Source organism: Dermacentor variabilis, chromosome 8, assembly GCF_050947875.1.
Source record: "Dermacentor variabilis isolate Ectoservices chromosome 8, ASM5094787v1, whole genome shotgun sequence".
In the NCBI taxonomy this organism is placed as follows: Eukaryota; Metazoa; Arthropoda; class Arachnida; order Ixodida; family Ixodidae; genus Dermacentor; species Dermacentor variabilis.
The window spans coordinates 142,135,239-142,155,039 of NC_134575.1; the positions used below are offsets into that span (position 1 = coordinate 142,135,239).

Genomic DNA, 19,801 nt, shown 5'->3' on the forward strand with positions numbered 1-19,801 from the left:
AAGGCTACTACATGCTGGAACATTTAATTCGAGACTGTGTGACCACGCTTCGTGAGAATTCAGCTGCTTGGCAGATCCTGCATCCTGTAAACTTTTGTGGTTGACTGTACACAACAATCTCTGCATGCACTATGCTGTTTGTGGTCCCATTGCCCAGGAATTCCAAGGGGGGTGGGGCGCACATCTGCTCCCTCTTGCGAACAGCCATGGTGCCACAGCTATTAAAGTTCCTTAATGAGATACCATGAGAAATGTTTGAATGTTGAAAGTGGCCATGACTACAAGATAAAGCTTTCTTTGAAGAAACTCTTTAAACAGTAAGCAATCGCAAATGTAAATAAGATTGAAATCCAGTGATCAGTAAGCACAGATCACCTCATCCTTCTTCCAATTTCAGCAACCCTCCGGTACTCTAAGCATTACTGCTCGGGCATTGGGTAATAACAAATGAAGACAGAAGCTGCACTTCACATGCTGTTCATGCAGGGACTAAGATTACTGTGGCAGACAGGGCACTGCTTGGCAGATGAACGCACCTTGAAGGTGCCCTGGCTCTTTAAACAATGTGCCAATTCAAAGTTCCCCAATTCCGAGCACTCGGCTACATGTAACAGCACTGTGGCACCACTTTACCCCTCTAGGTAAATGTACAAAACTTTATGGGTTTATGGTAGATGTAGTAACTGTGTTTTTAAACATAGAATGGAATGAAAGAATTGCAAAGTGCGTGAACTGGAGTATGTTCAAGATGTCATTTATCTTAATCCTGCTTTTCAAGCATTTACTTCTAATTTTACAACCAGTAGTACAAATAAATTAGTGGAACTGCTATGGGTACCACAATCTCCGTCCCAGTCAACGCTTTGCCATGGAGATCGAAAAGCAGGTGCTCAGCACTTCCACCCCAAAGTCACAAACGTTTGTGCACTACGTGCACTTGAACTCAACAGAGCCAGCTATACAGTTTACAGTGTAATGCGAAAATTCTGGTTCTCTCCCTTTCGTAGATGTCCTCATGAAAAGACAGCGACTGAACCTTTACTTTTCTGTCTTTAGGAAACCGACACATTCAACCTACAAAGTTCGAAAAGCAGTGTTCCTGATCTCATACGGTTGAAGAATTACCATATTTTCGCAATTCTAAGCACCCCCTCCCCCATTTTTGCAAAAAAAAATTTAAAACTTGAAAAATTTTGCATGTGAATGTGAACACCCTCTTCTGTGTGAGGAAGAGCACGTAGCTGAGGCCGCCAAGCACGCCTGCTCACTCTGTCAAGCCGGAGCCGCTGGAGTCCCAAGGTGGTGCGGCGTCTGCGGCACGATCTTCGGCTTCTTGTGTTGATGCGTTCCAACACTACATGACAGATGGCGGCACAAAATGCCAAAAACCGGCCGAAAGCGACCCCAATAACTCTAGCAGCATGTTGTCATGTGAGCCTCGTATCGGCGGCGCTCGGCAGGTTTTGCGGGCATCACAGGCACGTGCTGCTTTGTTTGCTGTCAGTTGTTTGACAGCCCTAACGAAAGTCAGAATGAGTTCGATGAGGGCTAACTGCACAAGCAGCGAGTTCACTGTCTGCGCCTAAGCATTTTTTCTTTTGAATGTTTGCCAAATAAAAATCTCATTCCTTGCGCCAGTCTTGGTGAGATATTGCAGCGAAAAGAGGGGGGGGGGTCATTTTAGATATTTAGAATCTAAGAACCCCCCCCCCCCACCTTCACTTTGGGCATCGTGATCTTGAAAAAAAGGGGGTGCCTTAGAATTGCATAAATAGGGTATATGTATAATCCTGCTAAGTCAGTGGTTGCAGATCTTTCTGGCAGACCTTTCTGTATGCATGTCTGGAATAAAGACTCAGACCTTGTGGCAGATAAGCCAACTTTAGTAACTAGCACTAACCATTGCATGGTGTTGCCCATAGTATGGAATTGCAACAACCCATTGTCGAGAAATGCTGACTTGCTAAAAATTAAGTACCATATTTATTAGGAAAACGTCACATATCTGCTATTTCGTCCTGCCGGATTGTTCAATGAATTTTTATGCGTCAAAGTCACAGCCTGGCTATGAGGTATGCCTAGAAGGCTATGGGCAGGCCCGACCGGGCCTTCACTAAGCATGGCGAGTTGTTTGTACAAATGCCGTGTAGAAACTCCCAGTAGAAATCCCTCGATATCAGAAGAGCCCCATGCAAACACTGTTATTTCCCAGGAACCAGACCAAAAAGTTTGGAGAAAAGAGGAGCTTCAAGTGTACAGAGGTGTTTGCCTACAAATGACATAGTGAAAGTTGAATACTTGAGATCCTTAGCCTAAATAAATGGATACAATGAATATTCAGGCTAGTAGGTGCTTCTACCATGCCTGAGAGAAGTGAAACTGAAGGCGACACATGTTGCGAAGTATTTTCAGTCCAGTGTACAATGTCCTAAACAGCATTTCCTCGTGTGAGAGGCCTGAGCCATCCGCAGCCAGTTTCAGCCACAGGAGAAGTCGCTGTGCAGCCATGAAACACTAGCCTTCAGACAGAGGGAAGTGATGATTCTTCAGACAGAACAGCTGCCACTAGTATTGTACTGTTCGTGCACACGCGCACTGATTCAGGGCACGCGTGCTGGCGTGGGAAAGGCCTGAGGGGGAGGTGCTGCCCCCAGGGAGGGTTTCAGTGCAGATGCCATGCCAGATGGTCCAGCCATCGATGCAGATGTCTTGGCTTCATCATGGCACTTGACTGTCAGGGACACCTGGACAGAGGAGAAGGCGGGATCACACAGTAACTAGTTGCTAAGGCCTCGTACTACAAAAGACACTAAACAGAAATACAGCAGAGCTTGGCTAATTGAACTGCAATTACCATACTTACTTGAAACTAGGTCGAGCACAAATATAGGTTGACCCCTATATATTGTGCTCTCCGAGAAATTAAAAAAAAAAATTATTCGTACATACGTTATAAGTTGACCCATCAGAATCGTTAGAGTCGAGTAAGACCCTAAATCTACATTACCATATCGGCATCAGCATTTCAAAATCGTCGCCTCGTATGCGCTTCGAGCCAAACTGCCGTAACTTCCTCCATGTGCTGTAGTATGCATGCTTAGGCATTAGTCTACCGTCTGCCTTCCCATTTTCAGCGTTTCCTTTATCAACACAAAATGCCAAATTTATCATGATGCTGCATTTAAAAGGAAAGTCATCATGTGCACGGAGACGGACAGAAATCAGGCCGCATCGTGGGCGTTCGGAGTATCCAAAACTTGCATGCGGGATTGGCACGAACAGAAAAAGAGGATTTTCACAAGTAAAGCAACACGAAAGGGTTTCAGTAGACCGAAGCAGGATGTATTCTGTGACGATTCACTTCGGTGATACGATCGCCCCGGCCCGATCTTGAAAGTGTTGTGCGATGAGGACAGAGTCTGCCACATGCTTTGTTGAAGCAAGAGGCGCACGGAGGTCATTTCACTCGCTGCTACTGGAAAGGACTTCTTTTTTTTCTTTTTCTTGTCATGGAAAACAGTGGCGTGTTAGAATTGAGGCCGCGTTAGAATCAAGTGAATACAGTATTTATGTTTTACACGACTGTGGCTTCGACGTATGGTATCGACATGCATAGCAGGGCATTTTGGTTTGCGGCCCTGGCCCTTGTGGCAGCAGCCTAGTTCCACACTGGAACTCCTTTAGCTCGGTAATTTTGCTAACTTTGATCACGAATATAGGTCAAGATTCCTTGGTCACGAATATAGGACGATAGCTAATTACTGGTAACATTTCCAGAAAAAAATAAGGTCGACCTATATGTGGGCGAGTTCACAGCAGCGCTAGCTGGATGCTGAACCACTTTCTGCTTTTTACGCAGTCTTTGGCCTGCTTTGCCGATCCCGTCCCCGGCCCGACCAGGTTTCTTCGCCTCGATACCAATGGCACCGGCAACCCTTCTTCGACTATGTTTCAGTACGTGGCTAACTCGGCTAATGGGGACATGGACGGCCCTATCTACTTTGCTGAAGATAGCCTTGGCCTGTTCATCGCCTCGACAGCTGATAGTCTGCGTGCCATCACCCTCTGCGATGTCATCCTGGCTCCTTCAATCGCCGGCAAGTCTGGCATGGTGACTTCATCAGCAGGACACATAAAAACGTCGACAGCTGCCTTCTTCAGTTGGCGAGTTTACAGCAGCGCTAGCGGGATGCTGAAACACTTTCTGCTTTTTACGCAGGTAGGTTGCCTCAAAAATGCCAAGTGCATTCGTTCGGATAATCACTTTCTGCTGCTGTTTTCTCGCCCACACAAATGCATATGTGCTTATATTTTTGTGTCCCTGTGCTCTGATCTTATTTACTACGTAAGCAGTCTCCTCTTGAGCGGTGATGCGGAACTGAATCCAGGGCCTCCTAAGCCCAGCAAGGGTAAAGATTGCCTGGTGGCTGATACTGTTTGTGAAGCTCGTCCACTGCCGATGAAGCGGGTACTACGGATGGCAAGGATGTTGATTTGTCTTCAGTGTCTCAAATGTTTGCCGAATTAATTAAGGGTCAGAAACATATATCACAAGAAATCGCAGACATCAGTGACTTCTATCAGCTTGTTAATTCAAGGTTTGACGCCTTAAAGACGCAGGTCTCCGCATTGGAATCTCTCCGAGATGTACTTCCTTCGACCACAAGCAATGGTAACATGAATAGCAAAGTTCAGCAGCTACAAATGGAAATCAACCAACTTGCCTTGCGTAATGACGATTTAGAAAATCGATCCTGGCGTAACAACTTGCAACTGCATGGCTTCACTGCAACACCTGATCAAACCCATCATCTTCTGCTGTCTAAAATTTCAGCATGGTTAAAAGAAAAAACTTCAATTCGATTTGCCCGAGTATTGAAAGGTGCCACAGGATTTGTCGAAGGCATGCCGATCGTCCACGCCCCATTATCATGAAACTGCTTGACTATTGCGAAAAGATAAACATCCTTAAAAACTGTCACAAACTTAGAGGGTCCGACTTCCGTATTTCCGACGATTCTTTATTGCGCATACGATCAATCAGAAAAAAGATATGGGAAGCGTCTAAGCCCTTTCGGGATAATGACTCCATCGTTCACTTAAGCTTTGACCACGCATTTATCGATGAAGTTAGGTACAATTGGGACGATCATACTAACACCCTCACTTAGCTTCTTTCTCGCCCATCAAAAGCTCTTTCCAACGTCTCCACTATTACCCCCTGACGCCTGAGTAACCAACCACAAGAACCTCTATGTATCTTAAATGTTAATACCAGAAGCTTAAGTTTCCATAGTTTCCATATTTCCTTTCAGTGATATCCTCCCATTCGCCATATATTGCTGGTGTAACAGAAACATAGCTGCATAATAACATATACGAGTGCGAAATAACACCTGATCGACGTCATGGAAGAAGAGGTGGCATTGCATTATTTTTGCGGTCTGACCTTAAATTTTCAATGGTTCCTAGCCCACCTGATACCAAATCAGTTTGGTGTAAGGTCTTTTTCGGAAGTATTTCTATAGTATTTGGTGTTATATACTGCCCGCCGTCACCGAACATAACTGAGCTGCTCTCTTTAGCTACATTCGTGCACGAGCGTATCTTGTCTTCTGCAAGATTAATCTGCCTGGGTGATTTTAACGCCGCTGGTATTTTATGGCCATCTTTATAGCTCACCGGCTATGATGTCGAAATAAGCAAAACACTTTAGATTTTTCATTATATTTTGGTTTAAAGCAAATTGTTGAATCGAACACAAGAGGTGCTGCAGTTCTAGACTTAGTTTTTGTTAGTCCCCACCTCTTAGGTAATGGTTTCGAATGTGAAGTTACATATTATATTTCAGATCACAAGGCCATTCTCGTATCCATTTCCGTTCTGGTTCGTAACACTCCTTTTGTTTATTCTACTTTGCCTGATTTTTTTCACAAGCCGACGATGCATCTACCGTATTTTCGCGATTCTAAGCAACCCCCCCCCTCTATTTTCGCAAAAGAATTGGGAAAAAAGTTTGCATGTGAATCTAAGTGGACGTTGTGGTCAAATAATTTAAGAACTGCTCGATCACAAACCACTTTGACGGAACGGAAGACGACCTGCTGTGGGATACCGAGAGCGGCGGTTCAAGCGGTGCGACGAACTCGAGTCGCAGTGATCGTAACTGAGCATCCGACACAAGCGGTGGGTTCACTGTGTGCACCGATTTTTCTTTTGAATGTTTGCAAAATAAAATGTTATTTCTCACACCCGTGTCGTCGTGATGTCGCAGCGAAAAGAGGGGGGGGGGTCATTCTAGATTTTTCGAATCTAAGCACCCTCCCTCACTTTGGGCATCGCGATCATGAAAAAAAGGGGTTGCTTAGAATCGAGTAAATACGGTATTGATCTTTTATGTGATTCTTTTGATGATTTCGAACGTCTCAGCGAATCCAATGATGTTAACTTCTTGGTGGTTTATTTTGAGAAGATTGTGGCAAGCTGCATCCAACGTTTCGTCCCTATGAAAGCAAGAAAGAAAAATCCTAATCTTCCCTGGATCTCACGCGACATATTTTACCTGTCGCGTCGCGTTGCTAGGTTAAGGCATTTAAAACAAAACGGTGATCCCCTTAAAATAGCCGAATTTAACGTAGCGAAGGCGGAACTTTGTCTCAAAATTAATTAATCGAAGGACTTCTACTTCAGGGTTACATTACAAGGTCTAATGAAAAGTAACCCTAGAAAATTTTGGGCTTCAATCTTACCCAGCTCAGCCTCCAAAAATACAGTTGTTATAAATAATGTCCCTTTTAATGATCCATTATCGCTACTGCATTCAATGAATATTTTCAATCGGTATTCACAACGGACAACTCTGACTTACCTACCTTCAGTCATGCCTCGCATTATTCAATTGGCGATATTACCATGACCCTCGAAGGTGTTTTGAAGTTAATCTTGCGCTTAGAAATTAAAAAATCTGGTGGCCCTGATGGCATTAACAATGCTTTTCTTGTTAGATATTGTGCTTGGAGTAGTCGATATTTGGCTGTAATTTTTCATAAGTCTTTATCTACTTCGACAGTCTCTTTGGTTTGGAAACTGGCAAAAATTCTTCCCTTGTATAAATCCAGAGACAAACAGTCGGCATTAAACTATTGTCCGATTTCATTAACGTCTCAATCATGTAAACTTCTTGAACATATAATCTTTAAGCATATTATCGAATTTCTTGAAAATGATAACACTTTGAGTGATTCCCAGCATGGTTTTCATTGTGGGTTTAGTACAATAACTCAGCTCGTAGAATTCTCGCATGAAATTTCACACGCTCTCGACACTGGAAATCAAACACATGCCATTTTCAGATTTTTCCAAGGCATTCGACACTGTTACACTCGAAACTTCTCCATAAGCTTTGTGCTACGCTTAATAACTCTTCCTTAGTTGACTCGATTGCTAGCGTTTTACATAACCGTTCCCAGTATGTTTTATTTAATTCCTCAAACTCGTCTGTAGTAAATGTGATGTCCACAGTTCTCAAGGGTTCAGTGCTGGGACCACTTTTGTTCTTATTGTAGTATATCAATGATTTGCCGAATCATATGTCCACCAAAATAAGCCTTTATGCTGATGACTGTATGATGTATAATGTAATTAACATGAATGTTGACCACCTTTCACTTAACGATTATTTTACAAAATTTTTCAGGTGGTGTGACATATGGCAAATGAATCTAAAGTTTGTAAAAACGGTCACTTTATTTTTTAGTAAGCGCACTTTTGTTTCTTTGTTTAACTACTCATTTAATGGCTCTTCCTTTGAATTGGTGTCTGAATACAAGTACCTTGGCCTCATCTTCACACCTAACATGTCTTGGTCTAGGCATGTTGAATACACATGCAATAAAGCACTAATAAAAATAGGCTATCTAACTCGTACATTGCGAGAAGCTCCGCATGAAACAAAATTGCTATCGTATAAGTCACTCATCTAACCCATTCTTGAGTATGGTTGCCCCATCTGGAACTTTTATAAAGTATCTGACATTAACACACTCGAATCAATTCAAAACAAAGCAACCCGTTTCATATACCCCCGTTACGACTGGGACTTCTCACCCTCATTTCACCTTGTTGCACTAGGTCTACAAACTCTGTCTAAGCAGTGCGATTGTGAATGCCTTAGATTGTTGCATAATCTCATTAACACCCCACACTACTCATCAAAAGAACTTCTGTCTCCTGATAAATTGAAACCTACTAGGAATAGCCACAAACTTAACCTTGCACCATTTCAACCACGTACAAACCTATTAAAGTTTAGCTTGTTTCCTCGTATAATAGAAAAGTGGAACTTACTAACAGGTGAAATTAGGTCATTGCCTTTAGAGGAATTTTTGTATAAGTTAACTTGATTCATGCTGTGTTTATTATTACTCATTGTATCTTTTGTTTTGAAGTTAGCATGATTCCTACGGTGTTGAAGTTGATTTGTGCAGAAGAATGTTTTGTTTAATGCAATGTACAAACCCACTCCTGCGATAGCTCAATCGGGCTGCAGTATGTGTAAATAAATAAATAAAATAAATAAATGTTAGAATAAATACGATAATTTGATTGTTAATCACTTAATTCAGTATTGGCCAGTGCCTATACACTAGTACGAGCCTAAGCTTTTGTTGTTTTTTCCGCTCATGAAAACTGGCCATTGCCAGACACATAAACCCCTGTTAACTCGAACTCTGATGTGTCAAAATATAAGTCGTCAACTTTTTTTTCCACCATGGTGTCAACCCCATCTGTTTTTTCACCCCTTATCTTGAAAAGCTTTTGCGCCAGACTTCAGATGTTGTGAAACTTCCGCCTAGAACGAACACTCGGAAGAAACCCCTACTGAAGGGTTTCCATATTTTGTGTGCAGCTGCAATATCACGAAAAAGTTAAAACAGAATTTTCCGGCCAAGGCAACTCTCCTCCTGATGCTCCTGACTGACTGTATGCAATGCACTTCACTGCTACACACCTCCAATGGTCAGCGACTGCAGCGGCACCACTACTGGCGACACATAGGCGGGCAGTTTCTAGGATGCCTTAGCCTGGTATTCCACCCCTATTGGAGTGCGGCCGGGAGCCAAACCTGCGACCTCGTGCTCAGCAGTGTAACGCCATGGCCGCCAAGCCACTGCTGTGGCTGCTCTACAGGCTACTGAAGCAGTGTACGCTTGCTCGCCTTGACTATGCTCCAGGTGCCTCTACTTGAGCATTAAATCCAAGCAGTGCCACAACAGTGAGAAGCTGAATCCACCCGAGGTGACCAGCATTACAAAGTGGTCTGACTGCAAACTTGTCGCACTAACTTGAGTCACAACTCTTTTGTGCCAGATTGGAATAACCTTCCCACCACTATCTCTTGAAACCGAAAAAGTCAAGATTGCCTTGCAAGATGACTTGTGATATTCTTCGGTGTTTTTTACTGAACATTACATGCATATTATCCCAAGCCATTCTGTAGTGCCTTCGGGCCCTGAGAGTATGTTTAACAAACAAACGAATAACTAAATTCAAGAGGAAGGTGGGGAAACTCGCCTGCGGGCCGGTCTTCCACAGGGTGTGCTGGGCGTCGAGCACGGCTGTATCAATGGTGACCGTGTGCAGGCCTTGTCCTGTGAGCGCAACCAGGAACTGGGCCTGGAAGTAGTCGTTGTGTGGCTGCACCACCTCGCTCAGCTGCACAATGTCGCCGCCACCTCCTGCTGAGCTCTGTGCAGAGAGAACACCATCAGCGAGCACGCACACAATGACTGGTGGCCATGTGCACAGCAAACCAGGTTTCTGTTCTTTTTCACTGTCTTTATTTTATTGCGATAGCAGTTATACAGTGGACCCTGTTATATATTGCACACTTTATATTAGGCACTAGTATACTACTATTACTATGATGCTAGTATACTGTTATATACTATTATTATTATTCTATACTAGACACTATTATATTAAAGGCATTCAGAATACGGTGCATGTGCGCGGAACCGGTGGACACAAACGGTTGAGCAATTTGATTAAACTGACTTATATAACGGTATTTTGCTTACATTTCTTGAGTATCCTTTGTATGAAAGCATGTTGCTGTACTAAATTATACCCTTATAAGCGGTTGTATGAGTTACAATGGCAAGTTTCTGAAAAATGAATGTTGTAACAATGTTTCAAGAAAATGCTATAAATGTACTTGTCTTTTTTTCTATTGGTGAATATGTGCGCACCTCTTTTTTTTCTTTTTTTTTCTCTCTCTCATTGACAAAATAACAGGAAGTTTTCTGGTATGAGTGTGTGTATGTGCATATTATATGTACTCTGAATGTATGTATGAATCTGTGCCTGTTGCCAAGAAAAGGGGCAAGGACCTGGTCAAGCTGCTCTTTTGCAGCGTTTCAGAAAAATACAGCATTTTTTTTCCGGGTTTACAAAAGAAATTACCCCTCGACTTTCCGCTACCTACTAAAATAACATTGCATACGCCACCCACTGTGTTTTCAGTAAATGGTATACAGTCAATCATTGAAAAAACAAATTATGTACTTCTTCTAGTGTAGACAAAATTAACTCAAAGATCCTAATGAATACTAAGCATATATCTGTGGCATGTTTCACTCTGTTGTTGTCACAATCATTGACTACAGGTGCCTTACCGGATGATTGGAAAGTGGGAAAGGTCGTTCCAGTATTCAAAGCAGGTAACAAAGACTCCCCCTTTACACGACCACCCCATTTCATTAACCAGTATCTCTTACAAAATCATAAAACATGTCATATAGTCGCATATAATGAACTTTTTGGACTCAGTAAACTTCTTTCATCCTTCTCAATACCGTTTTCATAAGAGGCTTTCATGTGAAACGCAACTACCTATCTTCCTTCATGATCTGCATGTTATGTTAACCTTGATAAAAACGTTCAAACCGATGTTATCTTTTCAGACTACTATAAAAGTTTTGATACAGTGCCTCATAACTGCTTACTAATAAAATTATCCCAATTGAACTTATATCCTCACTTAGTACAATGGATAAATGAATTCCTAATTGCTCTAAGTTTGTCCTTGTTAATAACTACTCCTCCAAACCTCTCCCAGTCACTTCAGGCATCCCTCAAGGTTCATTCTTGGGACCGCTTCTTTACCTAATATACATTAACAATCTTGCGCTGCAAGCAGGAAGCAGGCATGACATGAGTCCTAAAATTTTTTTTCTTATTTTTGTGTGAATTTTTAATAAACTCCACTGTCTGGGGTAATTTTTCGTGCTGATTTCAAATCTGTAATTAGATTTTTGATAGCTGTAGCAGTTAAAAAAATATTGAGGTCTGAAGTCAAATTAATTTCAAACTCGTTACAGGGCTTTTTGATGATTTCGTCTTGCTAAACCAAAAACTAAATGCATGACACCATTGCTAAACCTACTGTAGGGGGTGGTGCTATTTTTATTCATTTGGAAGCATTTTACAGACAGGAAAACAATCTTGCATTTATTTTGAAAATCTTTTTCTAATTAGCAGCGAGTACTATACCTGAATGTAATTTTCATGCCGGTGCAAGAGTAATAAAAATAGCATCACCCCCAGACCATTTCAATATGAATAAAATGATACCACACTTGTCATTTTTGGCCAAAAACAACCCAGAAAAAACACCTGTAAGGCTGAGTACAGTGTGCAAAAACATCAAACTGAAATAAATGCATTTGAAGTTTCAAACAAATATAGCTTTTGCTGAAGTGAATCTACAGTAATACAAATGGCACTGTTTTGAAGCTCTATGTTTTGTAAGAATGGCGATACTAAATGCGTGACTGCACACTTACAAAATAATAGCACACTCGCTACTGAACTAGCACAAGAAACTTTACAATGTTGTGTGTCTGTTCCAGTACATAGCAAGCAAAATAAACACTTGAAGAGTATAGTAAAGTGGCTCTTCCACTGACAGTAAACCTATGCACAATATCCCGAGTCTAAAGCACAATTTTTGCAGAAAAATTTCAACTGCTCTGTACTGCGACTGCCCTACAGCAGGCCAGGACTGTACACCGAGTCCCTTGCTGGCTTGTGTCGTTTTGCGAGCCTTGCCTTTGTCGAACTGCTGTTCATGTGCTTTTTCTTGCACTTCTCAAGCCTGCTGTTGTCCTTTTTGAGACTGCGGAGCACGAAGCGACTTCCTGGGCTGTAGCGGCTGATAGCTTCAGCCACTGCCCTTTCAACACTGCGTAATGAGGCATGCTGTGTCTTTGAGACTTGCTGCGAAATCAGAGAGTGCAAGCTTTCGCTTGGGTTTTGAGTGATCCCATCACTGCACCTCTACAAAAGGGCTTTGTCGCTAAGCTGCGTAAACACAGGCTCCAATGCCTCGCAGACAAAGTCAGGCAGGCTATGCTTGTGTGGTGGTGCCTCCTCATTGTTGGCCATGGCCCTGTTGAATTTACTACAGCACAACTCGGGGCCTTCAGGGCAGAGGTCATGTCTGGGTGTTTGGTCAGTGGACAACATGCGCTTTAGTGTAGCCAGCACAGCCTTTTGCGTGCCTGGCACATCGTGCTTGTGCAAGGCATAATTATAGTAGGAGGCGATCTTCTTGACTTTTTCTGAAGTCAGCCTACCCTTACCACCAAGTGACCCACCTTGAGCATTTTTTTTTTTTTTGTCGATGAGGGTGCGTAAGCTGGCAAACATTCGTTTATGCACATGGCTTATGCAGTCTTTTTTGGGAACCTTGATGTAGCCGTAGACTGCATTTTCAGTGAGGGCATGGTAGGTTTTGCTGTCACCATCTGAAAGCATTGTAGTCTACAGAAGCTTATGCATCTCGAGTGACCGCTGGAATAATTGGAGGGCTGATTCTACTTCCATCTGGCCAGCCTTATAATCAACATTTTTTTGGCACACAAGTGAATGCTGGATGAGCCAGGCAGCAGGTCCTTCGTCGTCTTCTTTAGCTCCCAAGGTGCACCCCAGGCAAAAGTTAGACAACACAACATGGTTTATTACTAAGCCTGCATACATTTCAATGATACAGCCAACACATACATGCGAACTGTGCCCGTGGGTCAACCAGGTGCCGTCGTAGATAACGTCGACGTTCCTGGGTGCATTGCCCAACTCCGCAGACAAGTCCTCGATGCGAGCAACACTAGCAGCTTCGCATTCCGCGGCAGTCGCACTGCAGGTTTTTTGCATAGTCTTCATGTGGCTTTGGTAGGTCTTGTGGTGAAGGCCTCAATGTGAAACATTCACATCTGCGAAAAAGCCCGATAGAGCTGTTGCCCCTTTACCAATACTGTTGATTGCTTTCATGGCACGCAAATTTATTTCAAAAGGCCTCATCTTAGCGCCACTATCATCGGATACTCTTGGGGACGAAAAACGTTCCTCAAGAAAGTCGCAGTCGTTGCACGGGAGCACAAGCTTTGAACACAGCCCAAGTCTTTTTTTGCTTTCAAAAAAGTAATGCTTTTCGCGCCGCAATCCGGGAAGACGACAAGACCAAAATATGAGTTAATCACAGCCATATCAATAATAGAGAATTCCGTGCCGTTTTCTTTGCCGTCACTCTCCAGCTGAACGTCCAGTAGCTTGAACTTACGTTAATTTGCGCACTGCGATGCCAAGGACTCCTTCAAGTCCGCCGCATTTCTGATGCGCCCGGCTGTCTTCTCCCCGATACAGAATACCACGTCGACGCGGTCTTGAATGTTGCTGGAAGCGCCAGATGATCCGGTGATGGGATTATCCAAGAAGGTGCTGCAGCTAGGACCAGGAGAGAGCAGCACCGGTGGCACCGCTTCGGCTACAACAGGTGGTTGCGGCAGAGTGCCGTCGTCAGAATGAACTGCCTCGGTCGCACCAGGCGATCTTGGCAGCACAATGTCGTTCACTTTCTTTCGCTGCGCGTGCTATGCAGGCTTTCGTTTCTTGCCGCAAGTTTGATGAGTCCTTTTTGAGGCAAGTGTTTCTGCTCGCTCTGGCCATGGCGTGATAGTTGGAAGCAGGCGAACAGCACCTGGGCGCACAAACTACTGCCACCGCGACAACCAGTGAAGCGAAAAAAAAAAAAAAGACGGTTGGCCTTGGTTGCGCCAGTCAACGGGAAGCACAAGACGGGGGGGCTCGCCTTGCGGGCATGTGCTCTAGCCAATCGGCGCTCCAGAAGCGGCTTTCAGAAAAGGGGAGAGAGCTGTCGTTCTCCTGAGGTGACACCATGTTGAGGGGCCGCAAAATAAGCACAAAGAAATCGGCTTCAAAATAAGCCCAAGATGGCGGCGATTGGCCGGCTGCTTCGCCGTTGGCGCGCGTGGGAAGTTTGACCAAATATTCCCTGTTGCTGGGCATTTCGCGACTCCCACGGTGTTTTGAAATGCGATTTTATCACATTCGCCGATCAAATTCAGCGTTGACATTTTGATGACAGGTACTTCCGAGTGCAAACATTTGAAGAATGCACTTTTGCCAAAAACTATTTTTTGGCCATTTTTGACCACTCTAAGACCCGCATTCCCCCTTAAACCATGTGATATTGCTGGGTTGCACGTGCGATGATTTTCACTCGTGCGAACCAGTATAAGTACCACGCGTTTCTGAAATAAAATTCAGTTGATAGCGCACATCCTGTCGCCTTTCTTGTCCATGTCAATCCAGCACCATGACTTCAATTGATCCAACAAACCAACTAGCCCAAAAATCTGCACTCCTGGTCCACTATTTCATTTGAAATCGAATATTCGCATGCTACTCTTACCAATTACTATTCACTTCCACTTTGCTTCAAACCGAAAAATTGATATTTGTACAAGCCTAGTTGGCAGGTATGCTGTAAGAGCAGCTGACAGGGCTGAAAACACAACAATTTTAGCCGGATGATACGGTATGAAGGTTAACGTACCTTCAGTGTCGAGTGCACTGCTTCAACGGGCATTGCCATGTTTACCCCGATGGGGCATGGCAGGCACCACATAACACAGCCCGTTAAATTATGCAAATGTATGGTGTGGAAATGGCACAATGATAAAATAGGTGTAATGGCTGTTGCCACTGTCTGTACTATATGTTGCTGGAAGAGTTTCTGCTGAAAGTTTGAAGGGCTTTGGCTAAATTCAGGAGCCCCCGATTGCTTTGCCATGATTATTCAGATTTAATGCAGGCATAGCAAGGGTGACCTTGATTCCATCACGCTACATTTTTTGGTAGCAGTGGTCACTTCTCAACTCAGTTTTTTCTTTATGAGAGTGTTTTGCTGGCACAGATTTGAATTAATGACTGCAAGAAATGGCTAGTTGATGCAGCACGTAGCAGCGCTGCCTTCTCGGTTAAATGTTGTGTACCTGGCACAGCGCCTTGATGATATAGACAACTGTAACTGGCAGCACTCCAGCAGAGTCCGCTGGTGAAGGTGGAAACTGTTAAGAAGCCACCACAGTAGCCCAATACCATGGTGCTCTGCACCTAGCCTTGGTGCTGCAAACGCTGATGATTCGCCTGCTTTTGAGTCAGTGCATATTCTGTCATTTGTGAAGTGCACCACTCGAAACAAAATCTGCATAAATGTGGAACACGCCTGCACTGTGAAGTTGTGTGATTCAGTGTTCAGTGATCAACAACGGGCGCTGCCCTTACAACAACCCTTTCTTCCCAACTTGCTGCCAGGATTGCTCTAGCGTGTCTCACTGTCCTCCTGACACCTAGCCCCATCTTGTGTTCAGCACGCAAACAGCACCCGCACTGCAGCTGACTACAGACTATCCGTGCAACTGCCGCTCACTGACGCCACTGCTCTCTCATCATACCAAGAAAGCCATTATTAGAACCATCTATGCTGCCAAAACATTTTAGGAATATGTGAAAAAAAAAACACCTTCATTCATCTGTGCATAGTGCAGTAGAACCTCTTCGATACAACAACGTTAGGTATGATTTCTCGGAGCCAACGTTTGCAATCACGAACACAAAAATGACCCAAGACAGTTATGCTTCTTTTTTACTACAGTAAAACCTCGTTATAACTAAGTTGAAGGGGGGGGGGGGTCGCAATTACTTTGCTATAACCATTAGTTCTTTATAGCCACCATTCATTTCTATCCACAATTAGCAAGCAAGAGAGGATGTACTGACTACGAAATCTCACAGCAGCCTGCCACGCGAGAAAGAATAATAGCCGTCGCATGAAAAATAAAAAACAAGCGAGAAAGGAAGAACAGCACGGAACTGCTACTTTATTCACACCAAATGGCTCATCACTGACCGATCAACAGCACACCAGCTGGTGGCTCACTTCGAAGAAAGAAGTCCTTGATATATTTTTGCCGTGTCTTCTTCAGGCAAATGTTGGCTTTTTCAGCTGCAGCCGCTATTTCGAGTTCGTCCTCACCGTCATTGTGAGTGCCAAAGAAGCGGCGCAGCAGGTCTGCTGCATCTAGCGCTTGTGCTGGCATCGGTACGTTGGGTTCGCCAATATTAGGCTCTGGGCTGTCGTCGACACATTTGTCACTGTCGTCATTAGGCACACCTGTCACTGCGAGCACAATTTCTACCTCCGTCAGCTTTTTGTTTGTCACCGTGTCAGCATGGGCACTGACGTACTTGCAGAAGGTGTCGCAGTCGGGCACGACGCCGGCGTCACTGAGAGGGTCCCACGACACTAGGCCTCGGTCACCCACGGCACCCTCATTGGCGGCAGCACCGAGAGCTTCGCTGTAACCGCCGCTGCTGACGCCAAATGAGGCATGCCGGAAGCAATTGGTGATCATGCTTGCCGGTACAGCCATCCAAGCAGCCTGTAGCATCTTGATCACTATGTACAAGTCGATCGTGGACTCGAGCTTCATGCTCATATTGAGCAGAATCCAGTTGATCCCACACTTGCGGTAGCCTGACTTAAAGTTTATAACTCCTTGGTTGAGGAGTTGCACAACTGCAGTGCAGTTTGGCGGCAAGAAGCTTAGCTCAATGTTCTTGAGCACAGAGGCAGTGTGGTGGGCCACGCAGTTGTCCAGTATGAGGCATACGAGGCATATTGTCCAGTTCTGCTTGCTGAGCCGCTCATCCCACTCCCGCAGCTTCCTCTCGTCATCCAAGCCTTATGGTTGAACTCATAACTCATTTGGAGCTTTTGTTTGCCTTTAAAGCATTGTGGTGATGCACTTTTGCCGACCACAAGGCAGGCACCTTTTCTGATCTATCCATGTTGGCACAAACATGGTCACGGAGCTTTTGTTTGCCTTTAAAAAATCATGGTGACACACTTTTGCCAATCACAAGGGCCAGCACCTTTTCCGACCCATCTATATTGGCACAAAACAACACGGTCACGTGGACCTTGCTCTGCTTACCGCCCTGGCAGCATTCACTTTTGAGGGCCAAGGTTTTTTGTGGCAGCATGTGGTAGAACAGGGTGGTCTCATCTGCACTGAACAAATCCTTGGCACTGTATTTTTCTAGCAGCTATCCAACGTTTGTCTCCACCCACACCACTGCAGCTTCGTGGTTGACAGACTGCGCTTCCTCGCTGACAGCCCTGCTGACGATGTTGTGCCGCTCCTCGAAGCGCTGCAGCCAGCCGACACTCGCCACGTAATTGTCGTGCACCATGATGCACGCAAAGTCCATCGCTTTGCGCTGCAACAGTGCCCCACTCACAGGAGTGCCGCTCACTCTTGCGTCCAAAACCACTTGAAGGCCGCCTTCTCTACAGCTTCTAAAGTGGGGGCTCGCAGCTTCTTTCTGTCGCCTTTTACGCCAGCACCAGTGACAGCACCACTGACAGCTTCTCTGCTGCTCAAAATCGTCGACAGCATGCTCAACGCTATGCCGAAATCTTCGGCCACTTTTTTCTTTTTCACATCAGACTCGACGGCTTTCAGCACAGCTACCTTCTGCTGAATTGTTATCATTTTGCGCTTCTATTTGCCGTTGCCATCGTCCATCTCCTTTCTGGCGGCGGAACTCGCACGAACGAACCGATTAAAACACTGATATCCTTTATGTGCACGCAGGCAACGACAAGCAACAATAAAAGTTCAGTCAGCGCCGCCCCACGCAAGCAGCGGAAGAGCAGGTGAGTCCACCAGTTTCACACAGCTTGGCGCAACTGCCTCGCTTATCGGGAGGTCACGGGAGGCAGCAGACAGGCGCATAGGAACATTGCGCAGCGAAGAGATGGCAGTGACTGACCGATGCCGCTGACGCCGCTAGCAAGTAACTGAAGGTGGCTCAGCGTTTCGGCTTGGGAAGTGCGCACCGCGATTTGCTGATACCGAGCCAGTGCTTCGGCAACCGGAGAACACTGCGCGTTCTCATGCGGTGACCGCCACGGAGGAGGGGGGAGGGGAAGGGGTACACGCAGTGGCGAATGGCAGCTATGCGTTTCAACTTGGGCAGCAGCACATCGTCGAGATCAGCACCACCGAGCCGGCGCTCTGATTGCCGCCGCACAGGGTTGGCATTGGAGGAGGAGCGAAAAGAGCAAGACTCGCACCATGCGCGAGAGATGGTGCCAGGAACACGCGCAGCTATAGCAGCGCGCTGGCCCCGGCTATGGAGCTGGTTACGGCGATGGTCAACGGTGTCATGAAACACAGGAACGGGCACCAAAGTGCTGCGCTGTAAAAAAGATTTGTTATACTCATTGCAAGAAAATTTTAGCTTCATTAAAGCGAGGTTTTCAATGCATGGGCATCTACTGGAATTTTAAGGGGAATCACGATTGCTTCATTATAACAAGGTTTTACTGTAATTGTTATGATCCCGGATAACATGCTCTCTCAGCATCAACGTTCAGTGCATCGCCAAACTACAATTGTATAATACAGTTGAATCTCGTTAATTAAAACTTAGAAAATTAGCAAATGCCTGGCAATTTGAATGTCCAAGCATTTGCCACGCTTAATATGAACGTACCGTGCCCTGGCAACGCTCTCAGCAGCACCCCAAATCATGCGGCGGCGCCCCTAACCAGCATTGCTCTGACCCCACCATGCAGGAAAAGCTTGGGAGAGACCCTATAAAATCTAAGGGCGATACATTGTCACCCTATGCGCACCCTATGCTATATGTGCGAGTGAGAATTTGCGAGGGGAGCCCACGATCGGGGCTCAACCTCGCCCGTGCGAAAGAGACGGAGCGGGGAGGAAACGCGCCATCTTTCGCCGTGCGCGAGGCACCCAACATTGTGAGGCACCGAGGGGGGTTCTACTTCAGCTACAACTTCGCATGTGGCGGCAGCGTGCAGTCGCGCAGCCATATCTTGAGAGCGATCTGCGTTACAGGCAGAGCCTCGGTGCGTCGGTGGCTTGTAGCTTTGTGTGTTCTGTGTATTCTTGGCGCTCACTTTTCATTGAAACGATAGACAGCATGAATGTCACTTCGCTCGCTGCTGCTCCCGCATTTGCTCACGCCAGTATTTTGACAGCGATCGAGTTTCTGCGGTCGTCAAGTGAGATGTGTTCATGTTCGCTTGTGCATGCGTGACATCATGGTTGCTAATTTAGTTGGTATGCCTATGTTTACAAGTTTATACGGCCAATAAAAATACTATCCTTGCTTCGTATAGCTGTCCACTAATTTGCTTGCTATCACAACCGATGCTTCGCCTTTTGGGCCAAACAGGGACTTTCTTTTACAATGACAAGTCTAAACCGAGACATGTCAATGGAAAGGTTTTCGGAGACAGTGCGCCACATCCAATTCTGTACAAGGTGAACCCTGAATACAAGGACGCGAACGCGACACCCAGTACCTCATTCTCCTTATCTTTAGCACACGACAACACTGC

The 19,801-nt window shown here is 45.1% G+C and overlaps 1 protein-coding gene across 2 annotated transcripts in view; it reads right to left on the bottom strand.

Annotated features, from left to right (window-relative positions):
* Nucleotides 1-1,964: 1,964 nt before the first annotated feature.
* The window catches only part of LOC142590631 (integrator complex subunit 7-like), a 147,703-nt gene continuing 129,866 nt past the window's right edge, over nucleotides 1,965-19,801 (bottom strand). For both annotated transcript variants that reach the window (XM_075702980.1, XM_075702981.1), the window contains 2 exons: nucleotides 9,574-9,747; nucleotides 1,965-2,744 (listed from right to left, as the gene is read on the bottom strand). In XM_075702980.1, the coding sequence (XP_075559095.1) occupies nucleotides 2,601-2,744; nucleotides 9,574-9,747 (318 nt within the window). In that variant the 3' untranslated portion in view covers nucleotides 1,965-2,600. The remainder of the gene's footprint in view (nucleotides 2,745-9,573; nucleotides 9,748-19,801) is intronic.